The sequence below is a fragment of the Molothrus aeneus genome, chromosome 6, assembly GCF_037042795.1.
Source record: "Molothrus aeneus isolate 106 chromosome 6, BPBGC_Maene_1.0, whole genome shotgun sequence".
Classification (NCBI taxonomy): domain Eukaryota; kingdom Metazoa; phylum Chordata; class Aves; order Passeriformes; family Icteridae; genus Molothrus; species Molothrus aeneus.
In genome coordinates this window covers 32,741,860-32,769,700 of record NC_089651.1, presented here as the reverse complement: position 1 = coordinate 32,769,700, position 27,841 = coordinate 32,741,860, and the positions used below count along the sequence as shown (strand labels likewise).

Below are 27,841 nucleotides of genomic sequence, written 5' to 3'. Positions count from 1 at the left end.
CACCAGATGAGCTCCATCAGAGGTTGTTCCCAGGACAGAGACAGGATGTGCAGAGTTCAATTTTCTCTGAGAAATTTTAAAATATTTGATGTTTTTAGAAGGTATTTTTCTAGAATAAAGTCTTTCCACTGCTATTAGTAATTAACTGGTATTTGCAACTACCCAGTCTAAACACATAGAGAGAAAACAATGCCGAGGACTGCTAAGACTGTATTTGAAAATAAACTAAAGGTATCTCCTCTTTTACATTATTTTTTCATTGTAGTATTAATATCAGTAAGTAAAAACAAATAGGTGCTAAAATTAGCTTCTTATTTCTTTTGACTTATATTTGTACATTTCAAAAAAGCAGAGAAAACCTTTTTCCAGCTCTTAAATGCTCAGAAAAATGTGTCAACAACTAACAAATTGGAATCATGAAGTCCTTAAAAAGTTTCTTAAAGGCTGTTTAGAATTTTTACATATCTTCTAATAGGACATGAAGGTTATTTTGAGTTACACTTACTGTATACTAAGCAGTTTCCTTAGAAGTATGTATGTGCTTCTAAAGCACAAACTGTCCAGTAGAACTAAGTAAATAAGGGCCTGCTTTCACCTTGGGCTGATAAAATCCTTTAATGTTTCAAGACTTTAGAGATAATTGTGTCAGAATGGGTAAGTACTTATGAATGTGTCAGTTTGTATTTGCTGGGCGGATAATTTCCAAAATTATTAAATCATCATGGTTTTTATAAATAAAGTGTAACTGAGCTAACAGGTTTTTTGTATGTTTTTCATTTTTATTTCTCTAGCCTCCAAAACTCTTATAAATAGCATGCTACGGGACCCTTCTCAGATTCCAGATGGAGTGCTAGCAAATCAAGTCTATCAGGTATTAATCACACTTGTTTTGTTTGGTTTGGGTTTTTTTTCCTGTGGCAATTCTGTTATCTGCCTAGCCGAGTAAAAGATTTTAAACCTCATTTAATTACTGTCATCATAAACTATCAGTGAGGTCAGAGTGCACTATAAATGGCAGTGCAATATTTGTGAGGGGAGCATTTCACTTTTTAATAGCTTGCTTTTATAGTGAATAAAAGCATGCAGTTTTTGTTTTTTGTGATTAAATCTGAACAGCATCTGATAGCCTTTTTGAGGAAAAGTAATTACTGTTTTTAAGATACTCTTTAACTATAATGGTTTTGTAGTTGCCCATCAGTATACTACTTCTCTTATTTGTCTGCAGTGTACTGTGAATGACTGTTGTTATGGACCACTGGTGGACTGCATCAAACAGTATCCTTTCCCATAAAATTTTAGGTGCACAATTGATGAGCTTAGACTGTGTGGAAGAGATGTGTCTAGCTTTAACCTGACATAAAGTTCTGCTTCACAAAACACATTTCATACTCCTCTCTTTTACATTCAGTCAGCTAGAGGGTCACTGCAGAGCTTTCTCTTAACTAACAAAAATCAGATGGACCATGGGAGGATGTCAGTTTGCTGGTTATACATTCATATATATGCCTCATTGAACCTCTGTGGTTTTGATTAGTTGAAATGCATATCTGGTTTTTGTTTAAGACTAAGTGACCATGCTTTGAGTGGTGGAGTTGGACTATATGATCTCTGGAGATACCTTCCAATCTCAGTTATTCTGTGATGAAATTAATAAGTTTCATACATAATGTTCAACATTATGGCTTTGCTTTGTTATGAATATGAGTTTTAACAGAAATTTTTTAAATGCAGTTCAAGCGTGATTGACTGATTAGTACTTTTAAACTCTTATCTGATACTCCAGTGCAGTTCTTTTATTTTCTCTTATTCATAAAGGAGATTTAGCTGTAGTAAAAAACTTATATATCCTGAATGTTCGGGGATATTTTTTTGTAGTGTTGAAATAATTAATTAGAGAGCCATATGGTATGTACACTGAGGGAATTCCGTGTGGCACTGAATGTTCCAGATTAAGATTATAATTTGGTAGGAATGATCACCAAGAACCCAAATCTATTTTAATAAAATCTTGCAGGAGCAGCTCTTCTGTTTCAATCTGCAGTCAAAGGAAAACTTTCAAAATCATGGTCTGCTGTCCCTGAGCAGGCTAGTGAGGCAGTTCCTTCCCAAGTCCTAGAGAATCCTTACATAAATCTCTGCATGCAGTTTGGGGGAAAATCTTGGTTTCACTGTACAGCAAGATAGGAAAGCTGCAGTGATGTTTAGCTATTAATGAAAAACAGCACTTCATGTAGTTGCGATACACGTGATTGTCACTCCTTAAAAATACTTTTTTTCTGCTAGAAACACTTGTGTCTACTACAGCCTTAGCCCTACCTCCATTAATTTTAACACCAGCAGGATAGAGGTCTAATTGTCTTTGTATTTTGTGCTTTTAATTGTAATTTTAGATATTCATTGAGATTATCTTCACAATTAAACAAAGTACTCTGAAAATGGATTAACCTAATAAGCCACACATTTTAAACAGTTGTTGATCACTGGTTTTCATATCCAGAATTTTAAGATTAATATTTTGTGGATGAGCAATCTGGCTGTAGTCTTATGAAAGTGCCAAGCTTAAAAATAACAAAGACACAATGTAGAATTATGAACCATTTTTAAGACTTATTTGCCTGCAGTCTAGAAAAGATTTTTATATCCTCCTGATTTTCTGGCTCAGATCGGTTGTTGAATATGCAGTGACATCAATGAGAGTAATGAAGAGTTCTTCAATTCCATTTTGGTACAGAAAAGTTTAATACTAAGCTATGGGAGTGCATTACTGTAAGTATGTTGCTGAATTAGATGTTAATTTTGAGGTGCATAAAATAGTTAAAAATCAATTTAAAGTTAAGGTTTTAAAAGCATAATGTCTTCTAAAGGATTGCATATTGATTTTAAATATAACTATCTAATTGTATATGCATGGACCAAAGTATGAAGTCAACCTCTTTGTAAATGCCAAGAGGCTATTTTTCAGTAATAGTTCAGATGCTTACGGGAAACTAGGCTGCTAGATTGCATGAGTAGAAAATGGCTTCTGATGTTATTTACAAGTTTTGCCCCATGGTCATTGCCATACATCAATAACAGGTATTATTATAGACTAAGTGTTTTTGCTTATGATGCATTGTAAATTCTGTTTGCAATATTTTTCCTACCTTTTTGCCATTCTTCATTTGTCCCTTTTGTTCTGAAATTGCTAGTAGAGTTTAACATAATACATAGTTTCAATTTATATAAGCTGTATATACATGTGAAGTGATTCCATAGAATTATTTTTTGCTGTTCAATATGAAGGGTTCATATAAGTTAATTACTTAACTGTAATAGTAAGATGATCTGTAGTTTACGTTTTAAGAAGTGACTTTAAACAGAATTTGGAGCTTAACTGCTTTTAACGTAAGATCTTTTATCATATTGTTCCATAGGATTTTTCTTAAAAGCTTCCAGAATAGAACTTTGACCTCCAAGAGGATATATTAAAAATATTTAATATGGTGATTGTTTTACATATTCCAAGGAATAGGACATTGGATCAACAGGCTGTTGGTGAAGTGAAAAGGACTTCACTATAAAATATGATTTCATCTTTCCCTGACTTTAGTTCATGCTTCTGAAAAATCAATTAAAAGGATGGTTTTTTTTACAGTAAGATGTTTCAGATGAATGTATTACCTATCAATTTCAAAATATAAAGAAAGAAAACCAGTTCGTTTCATCCTTTGCTGGATTGGAGAATTGGTCACTTGTCAGTAAAGTGCAACTTTAAAGGTATTTTACTGCAGGTTTTAGGATCACACTTTCTTTTATATTTAGAAGAATAAACAGTAAAGAAAAAAATTGAAATACTGCCCTTAAATATACTGAATAGAGATGGTTAAATGGGTCTTAATTCTATAAAGTGTATGCTGTTGGTACAATAATCTGATTTTTGCAAAGTTGTGTATGCTTCTAAAAATCTCTATAAGGATTTTCAAAAATTAGAGTTCATATCACTGGGCACTTCTGAAATGCAGATGAAGGCAAATAAATTCACTTTTGATGTTTCTATGAAGTTGCTTCTTTTCCAAAGTAATCTTCTATTTCTTAACCTAAAGCTATCAGCGCTATTGGGCATGAGCACGAAGTCTTGCTGCGAGAAATGCTTTTGGAAAAAAATCTCTCTTTCATAGGTAAGAATCTGTAGCAGAGGCTGTCCAGTGAATTCTTAACTTCAGAGATGTTGGTAACTGTTCACCTACGACAAAATTCAGCCCAAATGCTCCTTATATTAGGTAGTACAGGAAGAGTAAAATATGATTGATGCTATATATGTTATCTTTTATTGATTTAGAACTGAGCAGGAACTCAGTTACCTAATACCCTATATATACAGCACATGCACAGGCTTGCAATTAATATTTTATAGAATAAGTAGTTGAAAAAAATGCTTTAATATCTGCTGCAGTATTACTTTTGGTGTCATGAGATATTAGCCATAATCCAGGTCTTATGAGATTTAGGAAGAAGCATATGAAATATTAGCTTCAGAATGCTTTATGTATTAAAGAACTGCTAGAAGATTCACTCATTTACCTTGCTGTGCAGTTTCTGCTGAATTTTTGCCCCCTGCTTCCCAATTAATGCAATTACTCTTTTTTACACTCCAATTTTTAAAGTTTTATTTTAGGGATTAATTAGTTAGGAAGTTACTTTCATTTTTTTCTTTTAGCCTGCAGTATGTTTCTTTTACATGAGTGCCATTGAAACAAAGATTAATATTCAAAGGGTCCATTCTGTAAATGTGATTGCAAACAGTGACTTCTTAAATCTTGGATTCCTTATGTGATGAGATGACAGTGAAGTGAAATGCTCTCTTCTGTTAATGGTTGAGCATTGTACTAAATTTGTGTGAATTTTGCTGGGTTTACCTGGAGCTATGATCTCTCCTGAAGCTATATCAGGTTAAGATTTTGGAAACTAAACAAATTTAAGAAGTTAGAAGGCATTATTAAACTTTTTAAGACATTTGTCCATATGATTAAGGAACAGAATTAGTGTACTCTTTTATTTTAGAGAAAAGTGAAAAAAGGAGAGGATTAATTACAAGCTTGCGAATGACACTATGAAAATATGAAGAGGCAGATTTTCTTATTTGAGTGTAAGAGCATAGATACAGGTAATAGGCTTAAGCTGTAATTGCAGAGAAGATGGTTAAAAAAAACCAAAATACCAAACAGTTCTAGGAACAATAAATGTAAAACAAACTGCCAGGAAAGGTTGTTGAATCACCTTCAATGAAAAATTCAAGGCTGGATTGACACTCATCTATCAAAGCTGGTAATGAAATCAATTCCATCACGATATGAGGGAATGGACTGGAGGACTCACTAAGGGATCCTCGACCCAACAAATTATCATTTTATTTGGCTTGTGTAAGCTTAAGAAGTATAAAAATCACATTTAAATGTTACTGTTTCATGACTTTGGATGAGCATCAATTTTTTCTTTAGAAATTAGCTCCAAGAAATTTGTGCTATCAAATTAAAACATGTAGAATGCATTAACTTACTAGAATATGAAGATAGAAATGAGAGAGCTTAATTCGTTGTTCATATTCTATATATAGTGAAGTATTGTTTAGTCATGATTTAAGATATGTTAAGATTTGTATTTATTATGTCTGTGATCATGTGTCCATTTCAGGTTTTAGACATATTTGGGATATTCTTAAAAAAAAAACTTTCCCAATATCTGCAAGATGAACCCTACCAAGTCTCTTGCAATACAACCTTTCCTTTCCAAAAAAACTAGTTCCAAAACTGCTTGAAGAAAACACCATAAAAACAGAAGAGATGCCAGTATTTCCCATAGGTCTGAAAATTCAGGCTTTCTCCGTAATACTTCATTCCTGTTTTGAAGAAGGCTTATGATTTACATGGCTTATGGCTTGTAATTCCATTACTTTTTAACATGTTTCAAAGAAACAGAAATTTTGAAGTTCCCATATTAGTGTACTATTCCACTGTACTGCTTCAAGAATAGTCAGGGGGTTTGTATCAGATGTGTTCACCTGAGCAACAGAGAGTCTAGTACAGGAGAGGAAAGTACAGTCACAGGACACAGTGAATATCAAGTGCCTCAGTATAGTCTTAGAGCATGAAGCAGCTTTTTAGGTTCTGGACAGAATTTGTCTGTTTCTAGAGCAGTTGGCTTTCAAAGCCTACAGATCAGAAGTAATACCTTCAGAGTCACCCTGGAATTGACTGGAAACCTATACACACTAATGGGAGTTACATTTTATTAATCCACTCTTCATAAGAAGTGCTTCATATACCATGTCCTCTCTTCAGCAAAAACACAGCTCTCCAGTCTTTATCACTTGGCCTGCCTGAGATTAAAGTGATCAATAGAAACATTTTATCAAAATAGGCTCACAGCTTCACATGCCATACTGAAATGGCAGGAGCTTCTAAGTTCTGTATAGAAATTTTATTTTTGTACCTTTACCATGAATATGTTAGGAAGGCTTTTAGATATATGGGGAGGTATTGAGCTCTATCCTCCTTTGGTTTCCACCAGTGGATATAAATCATGAAATCTGATCAGTGTTTTCTGCTGTAATCTTAAATTTGCAGTTGTAGCTCATTCATGCATCAGCAGAGGAGGGTTAGTAGAAGAACAATGATGTGTTAAATGGTTCTGATTGAGTGTGACATTATGGTAAAGATGAAGCTGCAGTTTTGTTGAAAATCTAAATTAATGGGGTATCTGTTGACAAACTACTTATTAGGGCTGTTTCCACATAATTTTCAGACCTGAGGATTTATAAATGTAACTGTCAAAACTGCTGTGGGCTGGCTTTCAAGCAGTTACTGAATTATTTTTTAATCTGTGCTGGAGTTTAAAGATCTTTTGAGGTGCAGAATGCTGCCTCTGTAGTTTCTGGACCAATGTGAAACATACCTGGGCTGAAAAGCTGGTACTTCTTTTTGATGGTGTTATGGTTTAAAACAAAAATTTTATGGTGATTTTGAGGAGTTTCGGTAATTATTTCTTCCCCAGAGTTATAAAGCTTTAAAACACTTGGAGAAATAGTAATGCAAAGCTCTGTTTCTGCACATGATAGATACATCAATAATAAACATGGTTTTTAATATGTTTTCCAATGTTAATCACAGTATGGAATGTTAGGAGAAACCACATGAAGACATTTAGAACCAGATATAAAACAAAAAACATGTTCTTTTCCTTGCCATGAATTAGTATGAAAAGATTTTAAAAGCATTTGGGCACCCTGGAAAAAACAATTGCTGAAGACTATTAAAAGTAATGCTGATGCAGATTCCAGTTCAGAGACCTGCCAGGTTGACCTATGAAACGTGTTTACATCTGGTTTGGTTTTCAGTAAGTTTTTTAAGGTGCATTTCCCTTATTTTGTGGTACTAGCATTTGTTAGATGTGAAAGAAAATACTGACCTTTCTATTGCTATTGCTCTTAAATGAAAAAAATTTCGGCGGGACATCCTATTGTCTATGCTAGATTATTTTAAACAATTAAGAGCAGGTTGCTCTTAATTGTTACATTAAAGTTAACTAGATTTGGATAAAATTGTTTTGTTAGTTTTTTAAAATTAGGATTAAAAGATTACATAGAATATTAATTCATTTTTATATTATGGCATAAAACTTTCTATTCAGATGTTCTGTTAAATTAGAACTTTCTCCATCTTAACATCATTTGTATACTTGACAATCTAAGTTTCAAAAATTAGTCAAAAACCAAGTCTGTGTCCAAATCCTAGAAATGTTTTTCATTATCTTATCATGTGATAAGAGTAATAATCTTTTATTATGTGATAATGAAGTGCCACATTGCAAAGACTTCTATTTAGTGTAGTGTGTTTATAGTGAAGAAATGCTCTCAAAATTAAAAAAAAAAAACTATAGTACCACTCAAAAAGAATAAACACCTATTGCAGTTTACACTGACATGAATGTTCAGCTTTCCAAATTTACTTCTGTTCCAATTTCAGAATTGGTTCACTGTATAAAATACTTAAGAGTTACATTTTTCAATGAAAAAGAGTGGGAGGGTTTGATTTTGGCAATATTACAGTATTTTGATTTCTAAGTTAGTATGTTTTTCTTGTCATTAAAATGTTACTTGGACTCAAACTGCTGACCTTTCAGGATTTGCACAAAGTATTCAAAAACTGAGTTCTGAACATTGGCCATGAAACTACTGTCCTAACCTGATAAATGGATTGGAAATAAGCTACCCAACAGTGAGAATGGACCATTAATTTTAATCAAAGGTGATGTAGAAAGGCGAATGGGATGCATGACAATGTCAACAGCCCAGAAGGTGTTAAGGGGCTACACAGCCTTACTTGTTACTAGGTAGTGCCATTAGTTGAGCTTGGGTGAAGACAGAAAGCCATGCCTGGAATTGAATGACCAGGTCACTCCAAATTCTAATGGAGAAATGGTGTTTCAGAAATACCAATGTAATGGTATCAGAAATCAAGGACAATAGTTTAAAAATATTGAGGGGTGGCATGGGCTTTTTTACTTTCTTCTTTTATTTTTCCTTTTTTTTAAAAGGGAGCTTCTTTTCCCTTCTGCAGTTTTGTCTTGCTCATCCATTATTATTTATTGAAATACTCAGCTTTAATATTTTTAAACAATAAAGTTGTAGACATAATGTTAGCAGAATGTCTAAATCTATGTTCAGAAACTGGAAAAATTCTACAGAATCCAGAATGCAAAAGAAACTAAAATTACGGTTCTTCTTTACTTTAATAAATTTCTGGGAGAGAAGGATTTTCTTGCTCTTTTTCTTTAACAATTTTATGCTAACATTAAAAATAAAACCAAGGCAGCAGCGACAGTATATCTACATTTGTGGTGCTGGTAGGATTAATCTTAACACATCCGAAGGTGGAGAGACTCTTCTTTCAATCAGTGAATATACCTCTTTATTTTGAATATTTGGAGGTTATAAAATACTGTATGACAGCTTGAATTAATGATGTTTATAATGAAGACATAAAAATGCAGGGATGACAAAGAAGCATTTTTATATCCATGCTTCAGGTTTTCTACAAAGGTTCATTTAATCTGACACAGCATTGCATGCATAAGAAAGATATGTATGACTGCATTAGTAATTCTTGCACTCTTATTTAGAATAAAATTAATTATGCTGCTGTCTACTTAATGGAATAGTTTCATAAACAGTAGTTCTTATTTTCTACGTACAGCTGAAGAGCAGCTTCGTGCAAAGGGTTATGACAAAACACCAGACTTTATTTTAGAAGTGCCAATAGGTAAGTCTTTTAAAAGAATTTTTATTATTTTGTGTAGAAGTACTCATCTAAAATATTATGGCTACTTAAGCGAAGCATATTCTAAGATACTGTAAATAAGTCCCTTCAGGAGTTACCCAATCATTCTAAGAACTTCTAGTTTGAGTCAGAGAGGTTTGATCCTAAATAGTCTTTCTTCTTTAGTCTCTGCATGTTTTTATCTCATTAACAAAAAAAAAGGACAAAAAAACAACACTAAAAACCCCCAAATCCCTGCTCCCAATAATGTAATCTACCCACTACCCTTCTGAAATAAACTCTGAAATAGCTATAAATGTCTTTTAATTCTAGATCAAATCAGTTCATAGTCTTAAGATTATTACATTACACCTGTAGGTCATTGCATAAAGGTTTGTTATTGTGCAGTTATTCTTTTACCATCACTTTGCATCCAAATACAACTCTGCAGTTCTTTACTGTTTTTTAAAAGCCTGAATAGCAAGAAAGAATAAGGTAAAAAGGAAGTATAAAGGTCATGTTAAAGTTCATCTGCCTTTTCTGGTCTTGAGGCCATGTGACAGCACTTGAATATCAGCAAGGAGGGAGTATCCACAGTCTTTCTAGGTCACATGTGCCTATGCTCAGCACCCTCATAGTGAAAAAGTGGTTGCTGATGTTCAGGTGGAGCCTCCTGTGTGTAAGTTTGTACCCATTGCCACTGGTCCTGTTACTGGACACCTCTGAAAAGAGCCTGCTTCCCTCTTTACCTGCTCTTCAGAAAGTTGCATACATTAGTAGCATTGCCCAGTAATGTGGACCATAATAAACACAGTACACACATGGTGTTAAGCGTACCCACTTTTATATTAGAAACATGAGGTTATATTCCACCTATTCAGGATCTTGATCAAAAGGAAACTAGCAAAGCAACTATTGTTTTTAATTCTTAAGAAGGGAAACCAGGGAACACCCAAAAAAATTATTTTTGTATTATTACCCTATTAGAAAGAAGGTTAAAAATAGTAATAATTCATTTGCATATATTTGTCTCAAATTCAAATAATAACAGTGCATTGGTTCTTTCAAGTTACTGTAATCACCTGAGACTTACAGGAAATCATGTTCTACCTGTTGTCTGAACTAAGGTATAGCAGTCCTTGGATTCTTTTCTTCATGACTGAGTACAAACCTAGGAAAGGCAGATGTTTCTTAGAAATAGCATCTGAGCTGATTTTACCTCAGCTGTTTTATCTCCTGGGGTCTAAAGTGTTGGGGGTGGGGAAGGATGTAGTAGTGTGGGCCTACACAAGTTAACTGGGTTACTGAGAGCTGGGCAGTGGTGGCACATAGAGCTTAGTGTGGTGGCTTCATGAGTTATTTTCCCAGATTCCCTGAGTAATTTTGCAGTCTGTGGTCAATCATTTGCTGCTATAGCCTCTTGTAATTTTTCTGTGTAGTGCTTCTAGGTTTGCATGCTCTCTGAAAACCTCATTCCAAGTTAAATTTATGCTAAGGCATTATGGATATTGTAGGTAACTCAAAATAACCATAACATTTTTAAAGATCTTAACAATGATACCTAACAACACCTTTTTGGAGAAAGAATGATCTTTTAGAGTGATACTCATGATTTCTTCTGCAAAATTTCATTGCCATTAAGAGAGGACATTCCTTTTTCAAAAAAAAAAAAATTATTTTATTAATATTAGTAGTTCACTCCTGCAAGAAATGAGGAAAGACATGAACTAAAGCAAATACCAAAGCATAGAAACAAAATCATATTTTTTCACATAAGCCTTCTTACTCCTAACTTTTCTGATGAAGCATTATTGGTTTTACAAAAGACAGGAAGCAGACACATGTCCAGGATAAATTTCCTTCCCTTTCTTATACCTTCCATTGTGGATTGGTGGCAAGTGTCTGTCTTTAGCAGCTTATCTAACTGTTTTTATCATTCAGCAGAAATTTCCAATTTCTTATCTGACAACTTCCTTCCAGCAAAGTAAGGGTAGTAGAAGACTACAACTGCTTCTTAGTATAATCTCTTTTTTTTTACATTCTCTTTGTGTTAGAATAAATGCAGATATGTGGAACAGGGTGTAATTAAACTGAAATTCATGTGATTATCTGTTTGAAGTATTTTCTGGTATTTTTTTTTAAATGCCCTATGTACATATTTGAAAGATAAATTTTACAAATATGTAACCTGGTTGCAAGCACGAATTGTGTGGTAGATTGTGGAGTAAATAGAATGTTCCCTAACACAGTCTTACAGGCTGTTGAGTGTGATTTTCAGAGTTCAGTTTGTTTTTTGCTGTCACCCTAGCTGTGGAAGGACACATCATTCACTGGATTGAAAGCAAAGCCTCATTTGGTGACGAAAGTAGCCACCAAGCCCACTTGCAGGACCAGTTTTGGAGCTACTGGAACAGGTATATTTCTGTTCTTTTTCCTTATAGATAAATAGGATTTCATTTTAAAAAGAAGTTATTGGATAAAACTCTACTGACTCTACACATTATTAATCTGATATTTTGAATGTCATTAATTAGCATTTCAGGTTGCTGTGCTGAAATATTTATGAAAAATTTAGATCTTAATTTTTAACATGCAGCAAAAATATATGGTGATTTTACAGTGATGCTAGAGTAAGTGATGTTGGTACAGAAGTTATATGCCAGTTTTTTAATACCTAACTTAGAAGGAAGATTTTGCTGTAATGTTATGGAGTATGTACAAAATGACAAATTTGTTAAAATATTTTCCCAGTCTAACCAAGTGAGGTTTGTGTATAAAGGACATTATTGCTCATTGTCATTGTAAGTAGGACAGTACTGTTTCGCAGTGGGGTTTTTTTTATGAAGTATTTCTTTTGTACATTGGAAGCAATAATTACAATTATCTTCAAGTTGAAAATGTAGTAAGTATTTGCAGTATAAGGGGGAACAAAAGTTGTGCTAGACAGAATTTTGTGGGATGTTGATGGTATTGGTGTAAAGATATTTTCTTTTAAATATGGTTAAAATGCTTCTGCTTTATTGTTCTAAAAGTCATTATTGTGTATATTTATAAATATTTCCATGGTACTAGACACCTCCTCACTAGACACCTCCTCACCTCCTCTTAAAAGAATACTAAACACAATGCTTCATCTTCAATGCCATTTTTCTATGTATTAGAACCCTAAGCAAGATAGTGAGGCAAATTAAACCTTTAATAACAGATTTTTTTAAAACATAAATTTAGAAGTCTTCTCAGTGTCCACAAGAGACCATCAGAGGGATAGTGGAGAACATGGCACAGTTTGTGAACATGCAACAGTCTCTGTTCCAATATCAGAGACTAGTCTGGTGACCATTAGTATTTCAGCTGAATATGAAAATTGCTAGCATTACCTTTGAAGATACCTTAAAAGCAGGTTCAATAGAAAGCAGCAGAGAAAGGGAAATCAGATCTTGACAATAACATCATTAAAGTGCAGAATTATGCTCTGCAGCAACATTCTTGATTGATAGAAAAAGGACCTGCTCTTGCCTGACAATCCCAGAAAGCAGAGAGTTGGAAAGCTTGAATCAAGGTAATGGGAAACTTGGAAGGCTGTCAATTGTTGGATGATGATATTGTATTCTAGAAGAGTTGTAGAAAGTAAATTGTGAAACACTGAATGTAAAACTTAGAAAGAAATTTGAGTGCATATGATATCTAGGCAAATGGTGAGAATGGCAGGAAAGATTGTGATGCAAACATTGCTGACCTGCATGTCGGTGTAAAGGAAATGGAGCAGCTCAGGCTGGAAGAAGACCATTAGATGTACTGGAATACTTCCTGAGTGTACAGGGTGTGTTTGAAGGCATCCATTATGGTATCAGAGAAGAGCACCTCCAAGAAGTGAGTTTCAAACTGATAACTTGAGTGTAAAGATACTAAGTTGAGATGTACAAGAATGGTTGATTCTTAAATGCAGTGAATTTACATTCATATAAAGGAAACTAGAACTCTCCATAGTAAGATTAGTTACACCCTAAATCAAAACTTTTGGTTAATTATGGAAATTAGGCAGATTTCTGTGGGGTTTTTTAAAGAATAAATCCTGTTAGTTTTAATTTTGGTACTGCTTGGCCAAGCTGACAGAGCCACATCTTCTGAAATGAGTTCTGAATTACTGTAGTTTCTAATATAATAACAGTTGGGTTAATGAACACATGTTGACAGATTAGGTTGCATGTAGGTTAGAGAGTTAAGTTTCATTGGTCTCTGGAACTATTGATGTGAAAGAACACAGTTGTAACTGCACAAACTGTGAACCAATTTTGTATTATTTTATCAGTCTATGCAGAGGTCTCTCAAGAGACAACCAGATTCTCAGTCAATTCACTACACCTTTGTGTCTCACTTCCTCTTGAAAGAGAGATTATTTGGAGAACAAGCAAGAGTTCACAATAGAGTTGATATGATGCTCAAGTAACAGTTTAGGATTTTTTAAACCTGATCCATTGGTTGAACTTAAAGCAGAAATGAAATTCAAAAGAAAATCTGTATCACCTGTTAGATGTGGAGAGAAACACAAATCTAGATACTTCGAAAGGAATGAAAGTGAGAGGATTTAGACCTTTTCTGTTCAGCTTTTTTATTGCTTATCTAAAAATTGTGAGTCAACCTGGAAAGGTTTCTGTGTTCTTTTCTCACATGTCACAGATGTAAGATGAATTTTATTCAGAATCTGACTGAAAGCTTTGAACATAGCTGGGGCTTGTTTGCTGTTATGTGTGTATTTCATTAAATCCTGTACTCTGTGCTAACTAAATCTGTGAGTGTCTTAAATTGGTCTGTACTGACAGGAAAGAAATGGCACTTTCTCATTTAACAGAACAGCTCCCTAGATGCAGTCAACCATGTCTGTTCACCTCAGTGCAGAAGAACACCTTTTTATTACTCTGAGTTCTGCAGGGACAGCTTAGCAAGGTTTTTTATGGCTCATACATCAATGGTATTGTTAAGCAATTTTCAATTGCAGTGGTGCACTGCAACCTCATCTTCAAATTAAGCTTCACATTAAAAATGTACAAAGTGTACCTTGTCAGTGGATTTGCACAATTATAATATAAGGTGTTGTTTAGATATTGAGATTTTTCAATAATAAAGAAACACATAAAAGCAAGTTTGGTCTTGCATGTTCCCAGATTGATTTTGCAGAGTTATGTTTTAGGAAAAAAAGCTATTTTATATACTGGTCAAACTTAGTATGAAGTGATTAATATACTTCCCTCAGTATGTTTATTCCTTCAGAGCGGTGGCATCCACTGAGTGGACTGTAGCTTACACTGCTACTGGGTAAACAAAGAAACTCCATGTACAAAATATAATTGCTTTGTGCACAAGCAGTAGACACCATACTTTTCATTTTTCACTGGTCTACATTGGTGTATTTGTTGTAACTATGAGAATAAAAGCTATTGAATTGTTAGTGTGACCAAAGGTAATTTGGAGAGTATGAACAGCAAGTTACACAGATTGCATTTTAAAATGGGGTCTGTGAACATGTTGTAAATTATTTTAGAGTTTAGATGGATGTTGCTGTTTCTTTTTCTTTTCTCCATAGTGTCTGATTTTATAACTTTTTTAAAATTAAATTAAAAATTGGAGTCCTAGCTGTAAAATTCTGTTAGTCAGAGCTGACAGGCATGACTACTGTTTTCTAAGGATATACAGATCATCAACACATGGTTCAAACAGTAATTAGTGGGTGCACTGTCAGTGACTTGCTGTAAGATATAAACTCAAATACAGCAATTTAAATTTTCTATCTTCTTCAAGCATGGCTAAGGCATATGTACAGTCTGGAATGTAATTTCTAAAGAGTCCCAGGAGATAGCTTGATGTCATTATTAGCTAAAGAAACTTTACTATAGGTGAGGAAAAGCATAGGAAAATGTTATATTTGACACTGTTATAAAACTAAAGGCAATTTCGCATAGTGAAAAAGAAGCATTTCATCTTCTCTTTGAATAAAAATGGTAAGTCATCTCTCTAGTAGATTCCTTCCAGCATTTGGGTTTTTTTCTAAATGTTTAGTCCTCTGCTTCTGCTTTTTTGAAAGAATAAATAAAATCAAGTTTCTCGTAAGTCATTTAAAAATAATAATCACACTTTTCGGAAGCTTAAATTCATGATTCATTGTGTTGTTAAAAGGTACATTATGCTTAATCTTGGGACTTCAGTTCATAGCTATAAGTCATAGTAAAATTATTAAATTATCATAGAGCCCTGTCGATTAATAAAAGGGTATTTAATTCAGATAAGTACAAACAGAAATGATGCAAAAGATTGTATTTCATAACACAAACTCAGATAATGTGTTCCTAGGTTTTTGTGAGAAAAGTTTTGCATTCAAATTCATTTAGAGTTGACAGTAAGGATGAATTCTTTGTGAGCAAAGACTGAATTAGGAGATCAGAATTACAGGCATTTTTTGCTGTTTACCTCTTTAAATTGGTTTAACAGGTTACTGTGAAGACTGTTGAAGTAAGAAGTGTTGTCTGATTGTAGTTTATAGGGGAAGAGGGAGATCTGCTGTGGGTTTGTGGATGTCTGTTCCATTAACAAGTTTAGTATTCTTCAGTTGCAGATGGTTTAAACAATTGTTTTGGTGAGTTGGAAACCATTGTAGCAACTTGACTTGGAGGAAATCTTGGGAGTTACAGTTGTCAAGTGGCTAGGAAAACTGTTCATGCATACCCGGTATCCAAAGCAGCCCAAACATGAAGAACTGAAAGGTCATTCTTCTTCTTGAAGTATGATGGTTTGTTGACATATTTTGACACACTGGTACAATGCTGAAAGGTTTTGACCTTACTGCTACACCGAGGGACTTAGGGTTTGTTTAGCTATCTAATGCTTGTAGATTTTCACACATGCTGTGTTTTGCTATGCTCCTTTTTCTCTCCCTCCTGGCTCCACTTGAATTACTAAATTAATCTTAAACAAAATAGGATGTAGATTGAAGAGCGAGTTGAAGGTGATTTTTACTGTTTAGGACTTTATATAGTAGGTTTCTTCAAAACTAATTATCTTTTTAAAGTTAATTACTATGCCAACTTGCTAACCTTAGCAGCACTGAGTAAGATATGTTTGTTTATAGACAAGAAGAGAACCAAGAGCAGTGAAAAATGCTATTTTCTACTACTTTTCTAGTAGAAAATGCAGTAGTGTACTTTGTGAAGATGATAAAATTCCATGTTTTTCTGCAAGAATAACAGATACAAGTGTAATATATGTAATGTACACACAAACACATACAGAAGCGTATCTCTGCACTTGGCAAAGTCCTGGACACATTCAGCCTATCTCCAATAGCATTTCATATTAATTATTTTTGTCTTTATTTAGTGACACATGAACAGTATAAAAATCAACATGTATCTTATGAAAAATATATTTTTTACTCCAGCTCAAAAGTAATGTTATAAGTAATGTTTAAACCTGTCATGCTCTCTTCAACTACACAATTGAAAAACAGAGCATGAAGACATTTTGACTGAGACCATGGCTTATGCATAGCATAAGTTAATTGTTTTGCTGAGTATTGTAGATTGTTTTATTTTGTATCAAAACTAATTTTTGTCAAAGCAAAGAAGGAACAGGCCATATTTTATTAATATTATCATTTGTATCTGAGTGATTGATATTAAGTATATATTTTCATGCATTGTTCTCCTTAGGTATTTTATTTCATACAGGCATGAAACTGGGATTTTCATTATAATTTAATGCTCTTATGTAAGCCTCTTTCACTACTAGATTGTTACATCCTGAACTTTAAAAATAGTAAAAGAAGCAGTATATGTCTTTGTTTACGTTATCTTTCCCTTATATATTTCCGTACTGTCTTAAATATTTTGTTGTTGCAGGAAATTCGTGTAGTTTAGATAGAGCATTTTCAGCTTCCTTCCATACTACTGCAAGGCTTCAGCTCCAGTTCTCCTGGTATTTCTCATTCAGATTAGACAAGCATCTAAGTTTATGTATGATAAGAGCTGACAGCATAGATCCTGCTATTCTTGCCAAAGGCCTGGTTGCACACACTCCACTATGTCAAATAATGTCAACCCCCCACAGACCTTACCTTTCAGAATTCCTTGTAATTTTTAATTGACATTTACATCCGACATTTTCAATGTATCTTTTAGTGTTGGTTCTTTATCTACCTACTACTAGTGAAAACCAATCCAAAGCAAAAAAATTCCTTTCTGTGAGCTATGATATCATATATTTTTTATTTAACAAGGTCAAGTTGCTGGGCTGAAACTCAAGAATGATCAGCTCCCTCTTCCTTTTTCTAACTCTGGAGGTGCTAGTCTAATTCCTTTCAAATGACAATTGAAGAGGGTAACAGGCATCTGAAGTGAAATTTTACTCTTAGTACTAATGAACAAAGCATCAGAGTATTATTGTTACTGTGCATCACACGCAGAAGGGATGCAGAGATTTCAAGGAAATTTTAAGAATACTAATAGGGACTTTCCTGTGAGTCAGGTACTTGAGCATTGAAAGTGCAAATATTCATACCTGTATACATGCAAGGTATGTTAAGAGCATAATATTGTGAATGAAAGTAAAACTGGCAAGTATGTCATTTAGCTACATGTTGCAGTTGTTGTGCTTCTTTGCCTTTAGAAATCTCAAGTTTTTATTTGGGTTACAATGCTAAAAGACTAATAAATTAGTTTTACCATAATTATCCATCTACTAGAAATTAGAATGAAGGACTATAGTTGATCGTAAATGTCACAAAGTAAAAAAAGTAGAAGCAGCATTTTGTCACAAATAATGCTGCTTTTCTTCTAATTAGTTAATTTACATTTTGCAAATTAAGGGCAAGATTCAGACAGAAGATAATCTAGTAGCATATCATAGCTTTACTGACCTATATTTGTATATGCCAAATTTAAGTTAATTAGAAATGTAGATGCTATTTGTTTTATCTGTCAAAAAGCTCATGTTAAAAAAAAATATCTAGACACACTTTTTCCCCCAACATTTATCATCTAAATAATAGTCTTGCCAAGATGGCAGCCTCATAATAAACTCTTTTCAGTGGAGTGATGGGTAATGAAGCTTGCTTGTGAAGGCAGCGAAAAATGTTGTCTAGCCAAATGTGTGGATATGATGGCTAGAGAATCAGTGGACTTTCTCAGTCATCAATCTTTTTAGTAGCCTCTTACACATCTGAATATTTTGATAGATGATCTAATAATTGAGTTATCTATCTTTCTAACTATCAGAGTTGCATAAAAATTATTCTCACATGCTATTGAATATTATATATATTGAGCATCCAGTAAATTTTTCAAAAAAAGTCCAAGAGGTGGAGGAATTTTGTTTGTCTTAAGCAGCCTTTAATATATTAAATGATAAATTACTATGTATAGAATACAAAACTGTATGTACTAATATAAGGAAAAAATAAATAATGTCAATAGCTGATTACAGATAGGACTCAGTAAATAAAGCATTTAAAAGTATGAGACTGGTGAGGTTAATGCACAATCGAAGTTATTTGAAGTACAAAATGAGTGGATTCGTAGTCCCTGGGCAGTTAATGGACAGGAATTACATTTCCACTCAGTTGCACAAATTCCTTGCACCTAAATCTTGGCTCAAGGAAAAAGAAATACACTATCGTGTACCAGGTTTTTATTCAGCGTCTGTGAGAGCTCTGAGAGAGTTTCTTTTGATGAAAGATGAGACTGAAATGTATATATTGAAACTTCCTACATTTTGTTTATTCTGAGTGATTGTACAATATGGATTCCTGTTTCCAGAGCACAAGAATCTGCTTCCCTAGAACACTAATCTTGTATTAATGGAGGCACTGAGGATATTTGGATAAGTTGCATTAAGCACATCATCAGCTGTGTCTTAATAAAGCTTCGGAGTGGCAGAGCAAAATGCTTGTTGGTGTTTGTGTGTTTTTTAAAATGCTGCATTATATAATTCTTAAGTTCAAATGCATTTCTGGTCTGGTAAAAATTATTTTAACAATAAGAAATACATTGTTGCATCAAGAATATTTTTCCTGCCTCAGTACCACCAGTTTATGTTCAATTACATACTTTTGTAGAGATTGTAAAATGTTCCTTCTTGTAAATTCTTGGAAACTGTATGATGGGGATTCATTTCTTAAATTACTTTCAGTTTTTTAGTACTTTGTTTCATAACTACTGCAAGGTATAAACAAGTATGTTTGATGAATAGTTCTCCAGTTGGCAAAGAGGCTTTTCTTTCTCTGTTCAGAACTAGAGTGACTTTCTTGAGGATATCAAGAAGTTATTCACTCATTTCAGAATTTTAATGCAAAAATATCAGAGGGATTTTCTTTGTAGTTACCACCTCTTTAAAGGAGTATGAGAAAGATGCATTTTAAGGACTTGCATGTTATCATCATTTGACAACACTTTGTGAAAGTATCATTGAACCTCATGGGACCTTGCCACTGCATATGGATCTGCAAATTGAACAAACCTTGGGCTGTCTCACTGGCAGTACTGAGCATGACTCTCATGCTCAGTAAGTCAAATTTTTGATGTTTATTAGTGATAATAAACATTATTTTTGATATTTATTAGTTTATTCCTAAACTAATAAATAGTTAGTTGGATAAAATTTGGGTACAGCAAGACACTAAAGTAAGGTGACTTGAGTATCAAAAATGTAAAAGTTTCCAATAAAGTTTGGCTCTGAAGTTCCACATTTGTCTTGCCATATTGCATCCCATTTGAGTAGTCTACATTTTTGTCTTCAGTAATATTTAGATTGATTTTATGCAGTTTTAAGTTACATAAGGAAGATGTTACAGAAGTATAATTTAAACCTAGAACTAAGGCATTAGAAAACAAGTTACAAAAAAAAAAGTTACATTATTCTGTTTTATTACTTGTTGAATTTTAATAGAAGAAAGCTAAAATTGCTTCTCAATGTATAAATTCATAAGCAATTAACTGGAGTTTATCAACATCAGTGTTCTGTGGCTTCTTCTGCCCTTAAGTAAATTGGCAGTTATTCTAGTTAGCATTTGTAGCATTTCTGCTAGAGAATATATCAAGCTCCTAAGCATGCACAGTGTGTTATATACAGTTACAAATATGTTTGTGTGTATACTTTATGAATGTTTAGATATTAGTGACTAAAGAGGTCTTCATTTCCCTCTCCTAATCTAAATATTAAGCATCTGTGTTCCTTCTTTTCATTTGATTAGCATGCTCTCATCCATCACTAGTCTTTGATATGAACATCAGGAAATCATGTCCTTTTATTTAAATGATAAATATGCCTTTGTCATGAATACTTACAGACATCCAAGATTTACATCTGAATTGTCAAAGTGTAACTGCAGGCTTCTCTGTTATGTGACATTATTAGTGAAATAAAGAACTTTCATTTTTTTTATGGATAAGCCTTAAATATTGGAACTGCAAGGCTAAATTAGTTGTGATGCTGCAAAAATTTTTCCTTCATCCACTGTTTTTCTAAGATGTGTTGTTTATCAACAAGAGACAATCAGCTGCATGAGAATCTCCGCAGACATTCCTATTTACATGTTCCAAACCTGTCTCTTCATGTTTCATTATTTAGGTCTGATGTCTAGTTAGCTCTTATCAAAACTAATGCCATCTGAAGTACCAGGCTTCCGGTACACACACAACCAACATAAAAATTTCAGTCTCACTAATATTATTAAAGACAAGATCTCTTTAAACCTGGGCTTTGTTTCAATGTCTAGATTTTATCTTGGAGATTCATTTCAGTGAATGAGTCACTGCTGTTTCAATAGATAAAATACATCTGCAATTATATTCTGCATGTTTTTAAATTTAAAAAATAGCACAAATACAAGTGTTTAGATTAAAGCTTTGGTACCATTCTTACTATGTCTTGATGCTATTAAGGTAGAAAGAGCTACTGTATGGCCATCTTCTTATTGTTGGAATAGTACAGCAAGTTAAAATGTTTTGTAAGACAAACACCTAGATATGATTTTATAAACTATTTTATCATCTATTTGTTGCAAAATATGAATGTGTCAGTCAAATAGGTAATTGAATTTTAATTCCTACAGAAAGCTAGTCTTCCTTGAAATCTCTAGGTTTACTTACATAGGATAAAACATTTTTTCGTCATTTTTTCTGCTCTTTCATTTATTGTATTCTGAGTATATCATGGTTGAATTCATTTCATGTTCTAAGTACTGGAATGCTGAAATTGAATCTTTGAAATGTATAGTTTTAAGATATTGCTATTTATAATCTTTAAAATTCACAAAATAGTTGAGAGTGGAATTTAGTGAGGGATCCCACAAAATAATTTAAGGGCCCGTGTCAGTTTATAATTGCATATTCTGTAATGTCATATATACAATACACTGCAATAATTGGAATTTTTTCAACTTTTTTGTGTTGTTTACCTCAGAAACTTTTACAGCAATATTTCTTGTGTAGTCAATTTTTTTTTATTCCAAGCTTCTTTATATTATAAAATCATGTAGAATGAAACATATTACTTTTATATCTTTTTTTTTAAGTGCGATTTATTTTAAATTAAATAAAAGTACACATATTTCAGTCTTTCTGTAGAAGACTACTTTTGAAAGTATATTCTCATTTACTTAGTTCAAAAGAAGAAATATCTTGGGTCCTTTTCAACCCAGCCCAACAAAGTGAAGTGGTATTTTCTGGCATACAAAGGATGCCTGTGAGTTTTTGAGACACTGGAGCTGTAACCAAACTTGAAGAAGACAATGATGGCAATGAGCTTCTGTCCAGAGTTAATCAGCTGCAGAATTTGTAAACTGCATATGTGTCAAAGTTGAAAATGTTAGCACTCTGATAGAAGCTTGAAAAGGTTAGAGCTGATAAAAGCCATCAGCAGTTAAAGAAGGTGATTTATGGGAATGTAATGACACAAAATGCCTCATTTATCACTCATATATAGATAGGTTAAGGTTTCTGTGTCATACTTTAAAAACTTGACCACTTAGAATTGTCAAAATAGGTGCTTAATTGCCCATCATACATTTCAGTTCAAATTTCCTTTGCTTGAATTTTGGTGATTTTACTGTTTGCTTCTCATCTGGTTCTTTTTAAAGTCATTCATATTTCATATTTATTTCATATTTGTTTCAAATGGTATGCTCAGTGCTCTGTTAGAACTTTTATTAGGTAAAGCTGTTGATTTGAATGCTGTCCAAATCTTTTGTTGATTTACAATTTCATTCAGCCTAACTGTAAGGAAAATAACTGAAGGTTTCGTTTTCTTCTGTTCTATACCACTAATTCTCATCAAGAGTTTACAGCTTTCTAATTCAATCCTTACATTTCCCCTCCAAACTGAAATATGAGATTTAAAAGTGAATCCATCAACTGGTTTCCAGTTCCAGTCACTTAAGTTACTGTTTATCTCCATGCAAATTAAATTGAATCCAAAACTACCAGTACTGTTAAATGATCCTAAAACAAAATAAAAATGTTAAGAAAAATGCACAGTAGTATGCTTTCCTTTTACTGACTTGATGTGAGGATAGCAGCAAGCAAATCCCATAGATTTGAGACTGACTGGTTTTATTTTTAACTGTTTACATTTTCATCATAGTGCTGTAAAAAAATTAAATGCAAACATGGATAAATACTCATTAAGGTGTTATCTATAAGACAATATTTGTAAAATAAAGCAACTACTCTAAGGATGTTGTACTCATAGTAAAATACAGGTTCAACTGCCAAAAAATTTTTTGATAATAAAGTTTCTAAAGATTTATTTTTCTTAACCTACTTACTCTTTTTAAACTATTTCATTCTCCTCTTTCCATATCTTGCACAGAAAATTCTGAACAGAATAATTTCATTTTTTAATATCAAAAAACTTACCTTTTTGTTAGCTTTCACAATTTATGGCCCCAGTTGTACAGCATTCTGTTTGTTCAGCGATGACCTTCCAGGTTCGATTTAAAAAGAAGTCGGAAGCATTTGTCATGTCTGCTCGATCTTGTCCAGAGGTACCTATTGTAATTATAAAGGACTAATAAGGTTGTTTATAATATAACAGTCTGACAACCCTAAAAAATCTTCTGGAGAGCAACTTCCCTTTTTTTTTATTTTGTCTTTCTTAAGAGAACAAAACCTCCCTTACCTTCTTGCTCTGTGTTACACTGTATCTTTTTTAAATTAGAAAGATGAGATGAGAAGATGAGAAAGATGAGAAAGCATAAAGAACTTAAGCCTTGAAAGACTTAACTTAGTTTTAAAATATAAGCTGTATAATTTTCTCATTTGTAATTTCTTTTGGAAATACTCAGTACTAATGTATCTACAGTAGAGTTGCACCCTGTATTTAATTGGTGTATGTAGAAGTGATGATGTACTTAGAAGCACTGAATTTCTTTCACCATGTAACAAAAGAAACCCACTTATAACTGTGTTGCAAAAATATGTGATGCATTAATATGGTGGTCTCTGTTTCTTAGGGAAAAAATCCAAATTAAGACAATCCTATTTATTCTATTATAAACATTAACATACTGCTGTAAGTGGGTGTTATTATTTTTCATTATATGTCAGGTTTTTTGTATTTGACTTATGATAATTTTTCCCTTCCTATGCCTTTGTCTTGCTTCCTCTTTCCTTTTTCCTCCCCCATTTCAGCATCATCCAGCAATACCACTTCTTTTTATAGACATCTATATAAGGTAAACAAAAACCCAATGGAATTTGAATGTTTGACAGAAATGTTTACCTCTCTTGTATGGTATGTAACAACACTGGAGTATTGTCAGGCTACCATACATCATTTAAATACCCTTAGACAGCAAAGGCAAAATCTTGACAATTCAGTAATCTCATCATGTGATTTCAATAAGACTTTTTTTCATATCTACAATTGAGACAAATTTATGTTGTGTGTATTTATGGTTGTTAAACTCAAAATTGTCTCATTTCATTAATTTTTAACATTGTGCTCTCTTAATGACTATGAAGAAATGTATTAAAATGCCTTAATTATAGGGCTAGAAGAAGAGAAAGCGCAAGTCTTTTTAGCATATGATCTTTCAATTGCTCACTAAAGGATAAAGAGGGCATTCAAGCGTGGTTTAGATAACTGTCAGCAATAATAAAATGCAAGGTAGTTTGTAGAGCCTTTAAAGACCTTTCAGGGAAATAGATTTAATTAAAAACAATAAAATGGACTTTTCATTTCAAAGAAATCCAAAATGTTATAAAATTTCAGGATGCTGCTGTATTAAGAGGAATATATGTTTCCAAGGATAAGGAAAAATTACTGAAAATACTCTGCAGACTACAAAGCAGTGATAGCTTTATTTTGTGTATGTAAATGTATGTCCTTCAGCTTTTAAATCACAGACTATGAATAGCACATTAGAGATATTTCATGTTTTCTGAACTGTGTGATTTTACTTGGTTTGGGTTCTTCTAGTTTTAGCTTTTAATGAGGGTGTTTTTTTAAAAAAAATATAAGGTGAATACTTAGCTTCTTAATGAAAAATTATGTTCTCATAATTACCCTCAGAACAATACAGTTCCTATACTGACAGAAGTTCAGTTGCCTATTTCAGAGTCTGTAGGTTACCATTCATCATAGTTCCCTGTCTTATATACTGTAGAAATACATTTTGGCGTATATTTCTGATTTCTGCTTTTTTTCTTCTCACAGAATCAAAAATCACATTTGCTAGTAATGTTTTTGGCTATGTGGTGTGTTGAAAAGTTTATTCAAGCACTTATTCTGCATTCCAACTTTTACTGCTTCTGGCAAACTAAGAGCAACTTAACTTACATGTGATCAGCAGTGGTTTATAAACAGCATTGACTGCTGTCATTTTAAAGTTTTTGAACCTTTGCTGTGCAAAAGCCTGGTGCTTTCCTGAGGAAATTTTTGTAAGTTTTTTTCCCTCACTCTGGTGCATTTACTTTAATAAGTTTTAACCAGTTTGTTGTAGCCAAGTACCAAACAAATCTGTATGAAAGTTGCCTTTGTGTAGCAAGGTATTTTACAGATAAATCAACTTCACCAAAGTGCGTTTTCAGCAAATGCTAAAACTCTCTCCATTTTTTAGTTAAAATTACTGGCCCAAGAACATCATAAAACTTGTTCATCATGAAAATGAGACTTCAGTATTTAGGGTCTTGTTATATCTTCTTGTAAACTTAGTTTGGATTGTTAATTCATATCAGTGTTCACTTTGTCACTGACTGATCATAAAAATGGAAAGCATCCCTGTTCTTGGAGCTGGTAATTTTTCTTTTCTTAAAGGTAAGGATTTGTTGTCTGCTTGCTCACATACCTTGAACTGGAGCACAAATGAATAGCACAGGCTCTGTAAAATACACTGGGCATGTGGAAAAGAGAGTTAAAAAGGTGCAAATGTCTGGCACAGTTCTGTACAAAAATGCCTCTCTGTTTCTTTCATTGCTGCTTTTCCTTAGGCTTGAGGACTCAGGACCCAAGCTGCAACAGACACGTACATGGTTAGCTTTGGCAATATTTTTGACATAGAAGTGCCCCACATCATCCTGTTATCAAAGTCCTTTCTGTTTTCAGCTGGTTGTGTCTATTTCTTTCCACTCATCCCTCCTGGTATGGTAGGACTATTTAGTGTGATAATGTTTCTGTAGACTATGCTCTACTATCTAAATATATATACTATATTCTCTAATCTGAAACTGATGACCTCCTGCAGAATCATTAGTTTTGATCACTTCTGTTGGGCTTGTAAATTCAGTAGAAACTCAGGTCAAATGTGGAGTCTGCTTCCTTTGCCTTTTTACTAGTGATAATGTTGTCTGCTTACCAAAGTTTTGTGTGGTTGGGGTTTTATTGCTTATGTTGCCATGACTCATACAGAGATGACTGGTTTTCTGGAGCAACTTCTGTAAACTTTGGTAGGCACACTAAGCTCTTACTGAGTAAAACTTACTATCACATGGTAGTGTTTTTTTCTTTTGTAAAAAGTCAATTTCCTGTATTTAAAGACCTCTCCTTAGTGCTAACATTTTATTAAAACCAGTAAACTTTCTGTATCATTTCACTACATCAAAATGCAACATTCAAGAGAGGAGTGCGCATGATCTAAAAGTTTAATCTTCTTGTAGGGGAAACTCTAGCTCCTTATGTGTTTGCCCAATAGTTAGCACATCTAGCCTCAATACAAGCTGTGGGTTTCATGATGCAAGTAGTAAAGTGGCCAAGATAGAATAAAGGTCTTCATTTATATTGTTATGCATAATGATTCTTAGTAACTGATTCTCATGCATGTGCCTCCAGACAATGGACAGGGTAAGCTATAACAGCTGTAAATGTAGCTTTGAATCTGTTCCATTGTTGATCTCATTTGTTCTCTCAAGCAAATTACTTGTTGCTTCTATATTTAACATTCACCACTTGTAAAAGCCTGATATTGCGTAAAAATATTGCAAGGTTAAACTGTTTTTTTTAAAACTCAAGGTAAAAGACGCTACAGATAGAGACATAAAAATATGCTCTGTTATGAAAAATTTCTTTTCTTGTAGCAAAAGTGTAAACCTAAGCACAGACGTTCTCATAACTTTAATTTTCTTGGTACCATTTATAGAGTGTCAAGGAAGAGAAAAATAATCCAGAAATACTATCTGTATTTTGGCATGAAGCATTATAAAAGCTACATAAAGTTCCAGATATTTTTTGGCTTGTGTTAAGGAGATAAAGGATAGGATTTTAGGAAAAACACAAATCATGTCAAACTACCATTCAAATCATTCTTCTCTGTAAATGTTCAGGAGTACAAGTTCAGAGAGAGCAGTCTGTGTTCTCACTATTATGGCAATGAGCTTCCCCATTTGTAGAAGCTCACTGTACTGTCTTTTGTGTCCTGTGTTTTCCTGCTCCTTCTCTGTATAATCATCATGTGCAGCTCTGAAAATTAATACCCTTACTTACAGGGTTTTTTTAAACTTAATTGCCACAAGACCAGTAAGAGGTAATAGCACTGCACTGCTGAGCCTCTGCTCTCTCCTTGACTTTAACAGACCTCAAATTTAACCTGGGTCTGTGGAATTGGCGTGGTGGGAGAATCCCCTTCATGTGTAAATCTCAGGGAAATGTCTGCACTGTAAGGTAGATCTTACCTCAGAGTACATGTATATGTCTGAATTACATAACTTTAACTAAAATATGAAATATAAATATAATATAATCTTATAATACTCCTTTTTGTGGATACAATATGCATATAGTTCATATTTGAACTAACAGTAGTTCAAAATTGTGCCTTGCTGTTGATATATTTCTTGTATCACATCTATAGTAGTCTCTCCCTGGATTTGCTATGATACACAAATGTGTCTGAACTGAAATTAAAAAAGTTGACTTTTTAAGAACAAAAAATATGTAGACTGTCATTACTTGCAGAGAAGACAAACAAAAGGTGTTAACATCATGGGGTGTTGTTTTACCTATGAAAAAGTACCCTGTACTGCATGAGTCTTTTCTATGACATGAGGGAATTTGTGTACAACATTGCT

General features: G+C 33.4%; 1 protein-coding gene across 2 annotated transcripts in view; it reads left to right on the top strand.

The window, feature by feature from the left end:
* CDIN1 (CDAN1 interacting nuclease 1) overlaps positions 1-27,841 on the top strand; it is a 123,576-nt gene that overhangs the window by 50,077 nt on the left and 45,658 nt on the right. For both annotated transcript variants that reach the window (XM_066551986.1, XM_066551987.1), the window contains 5 exons: positions 792-871; positions 1,226-1,275; positions 4,090-4,157; positions 9,231-9,296; positions 11,602-11,707. In XM_066551986.1, coding sequence (XP_066408083.1) covers positions 792-871; positions 1,226-1,275; positions 4,090-4,157; positions 9,231-9,296; positions 11,602-11,707 — 370 coding nt within the window. The remainder of the gene's footprint in view (positions 1-791; positions 872-1,225; positions 1,276-4,089; positions 4,158-9,230; positions 9,297-11,601; positions 11,708-27,841) is intronic.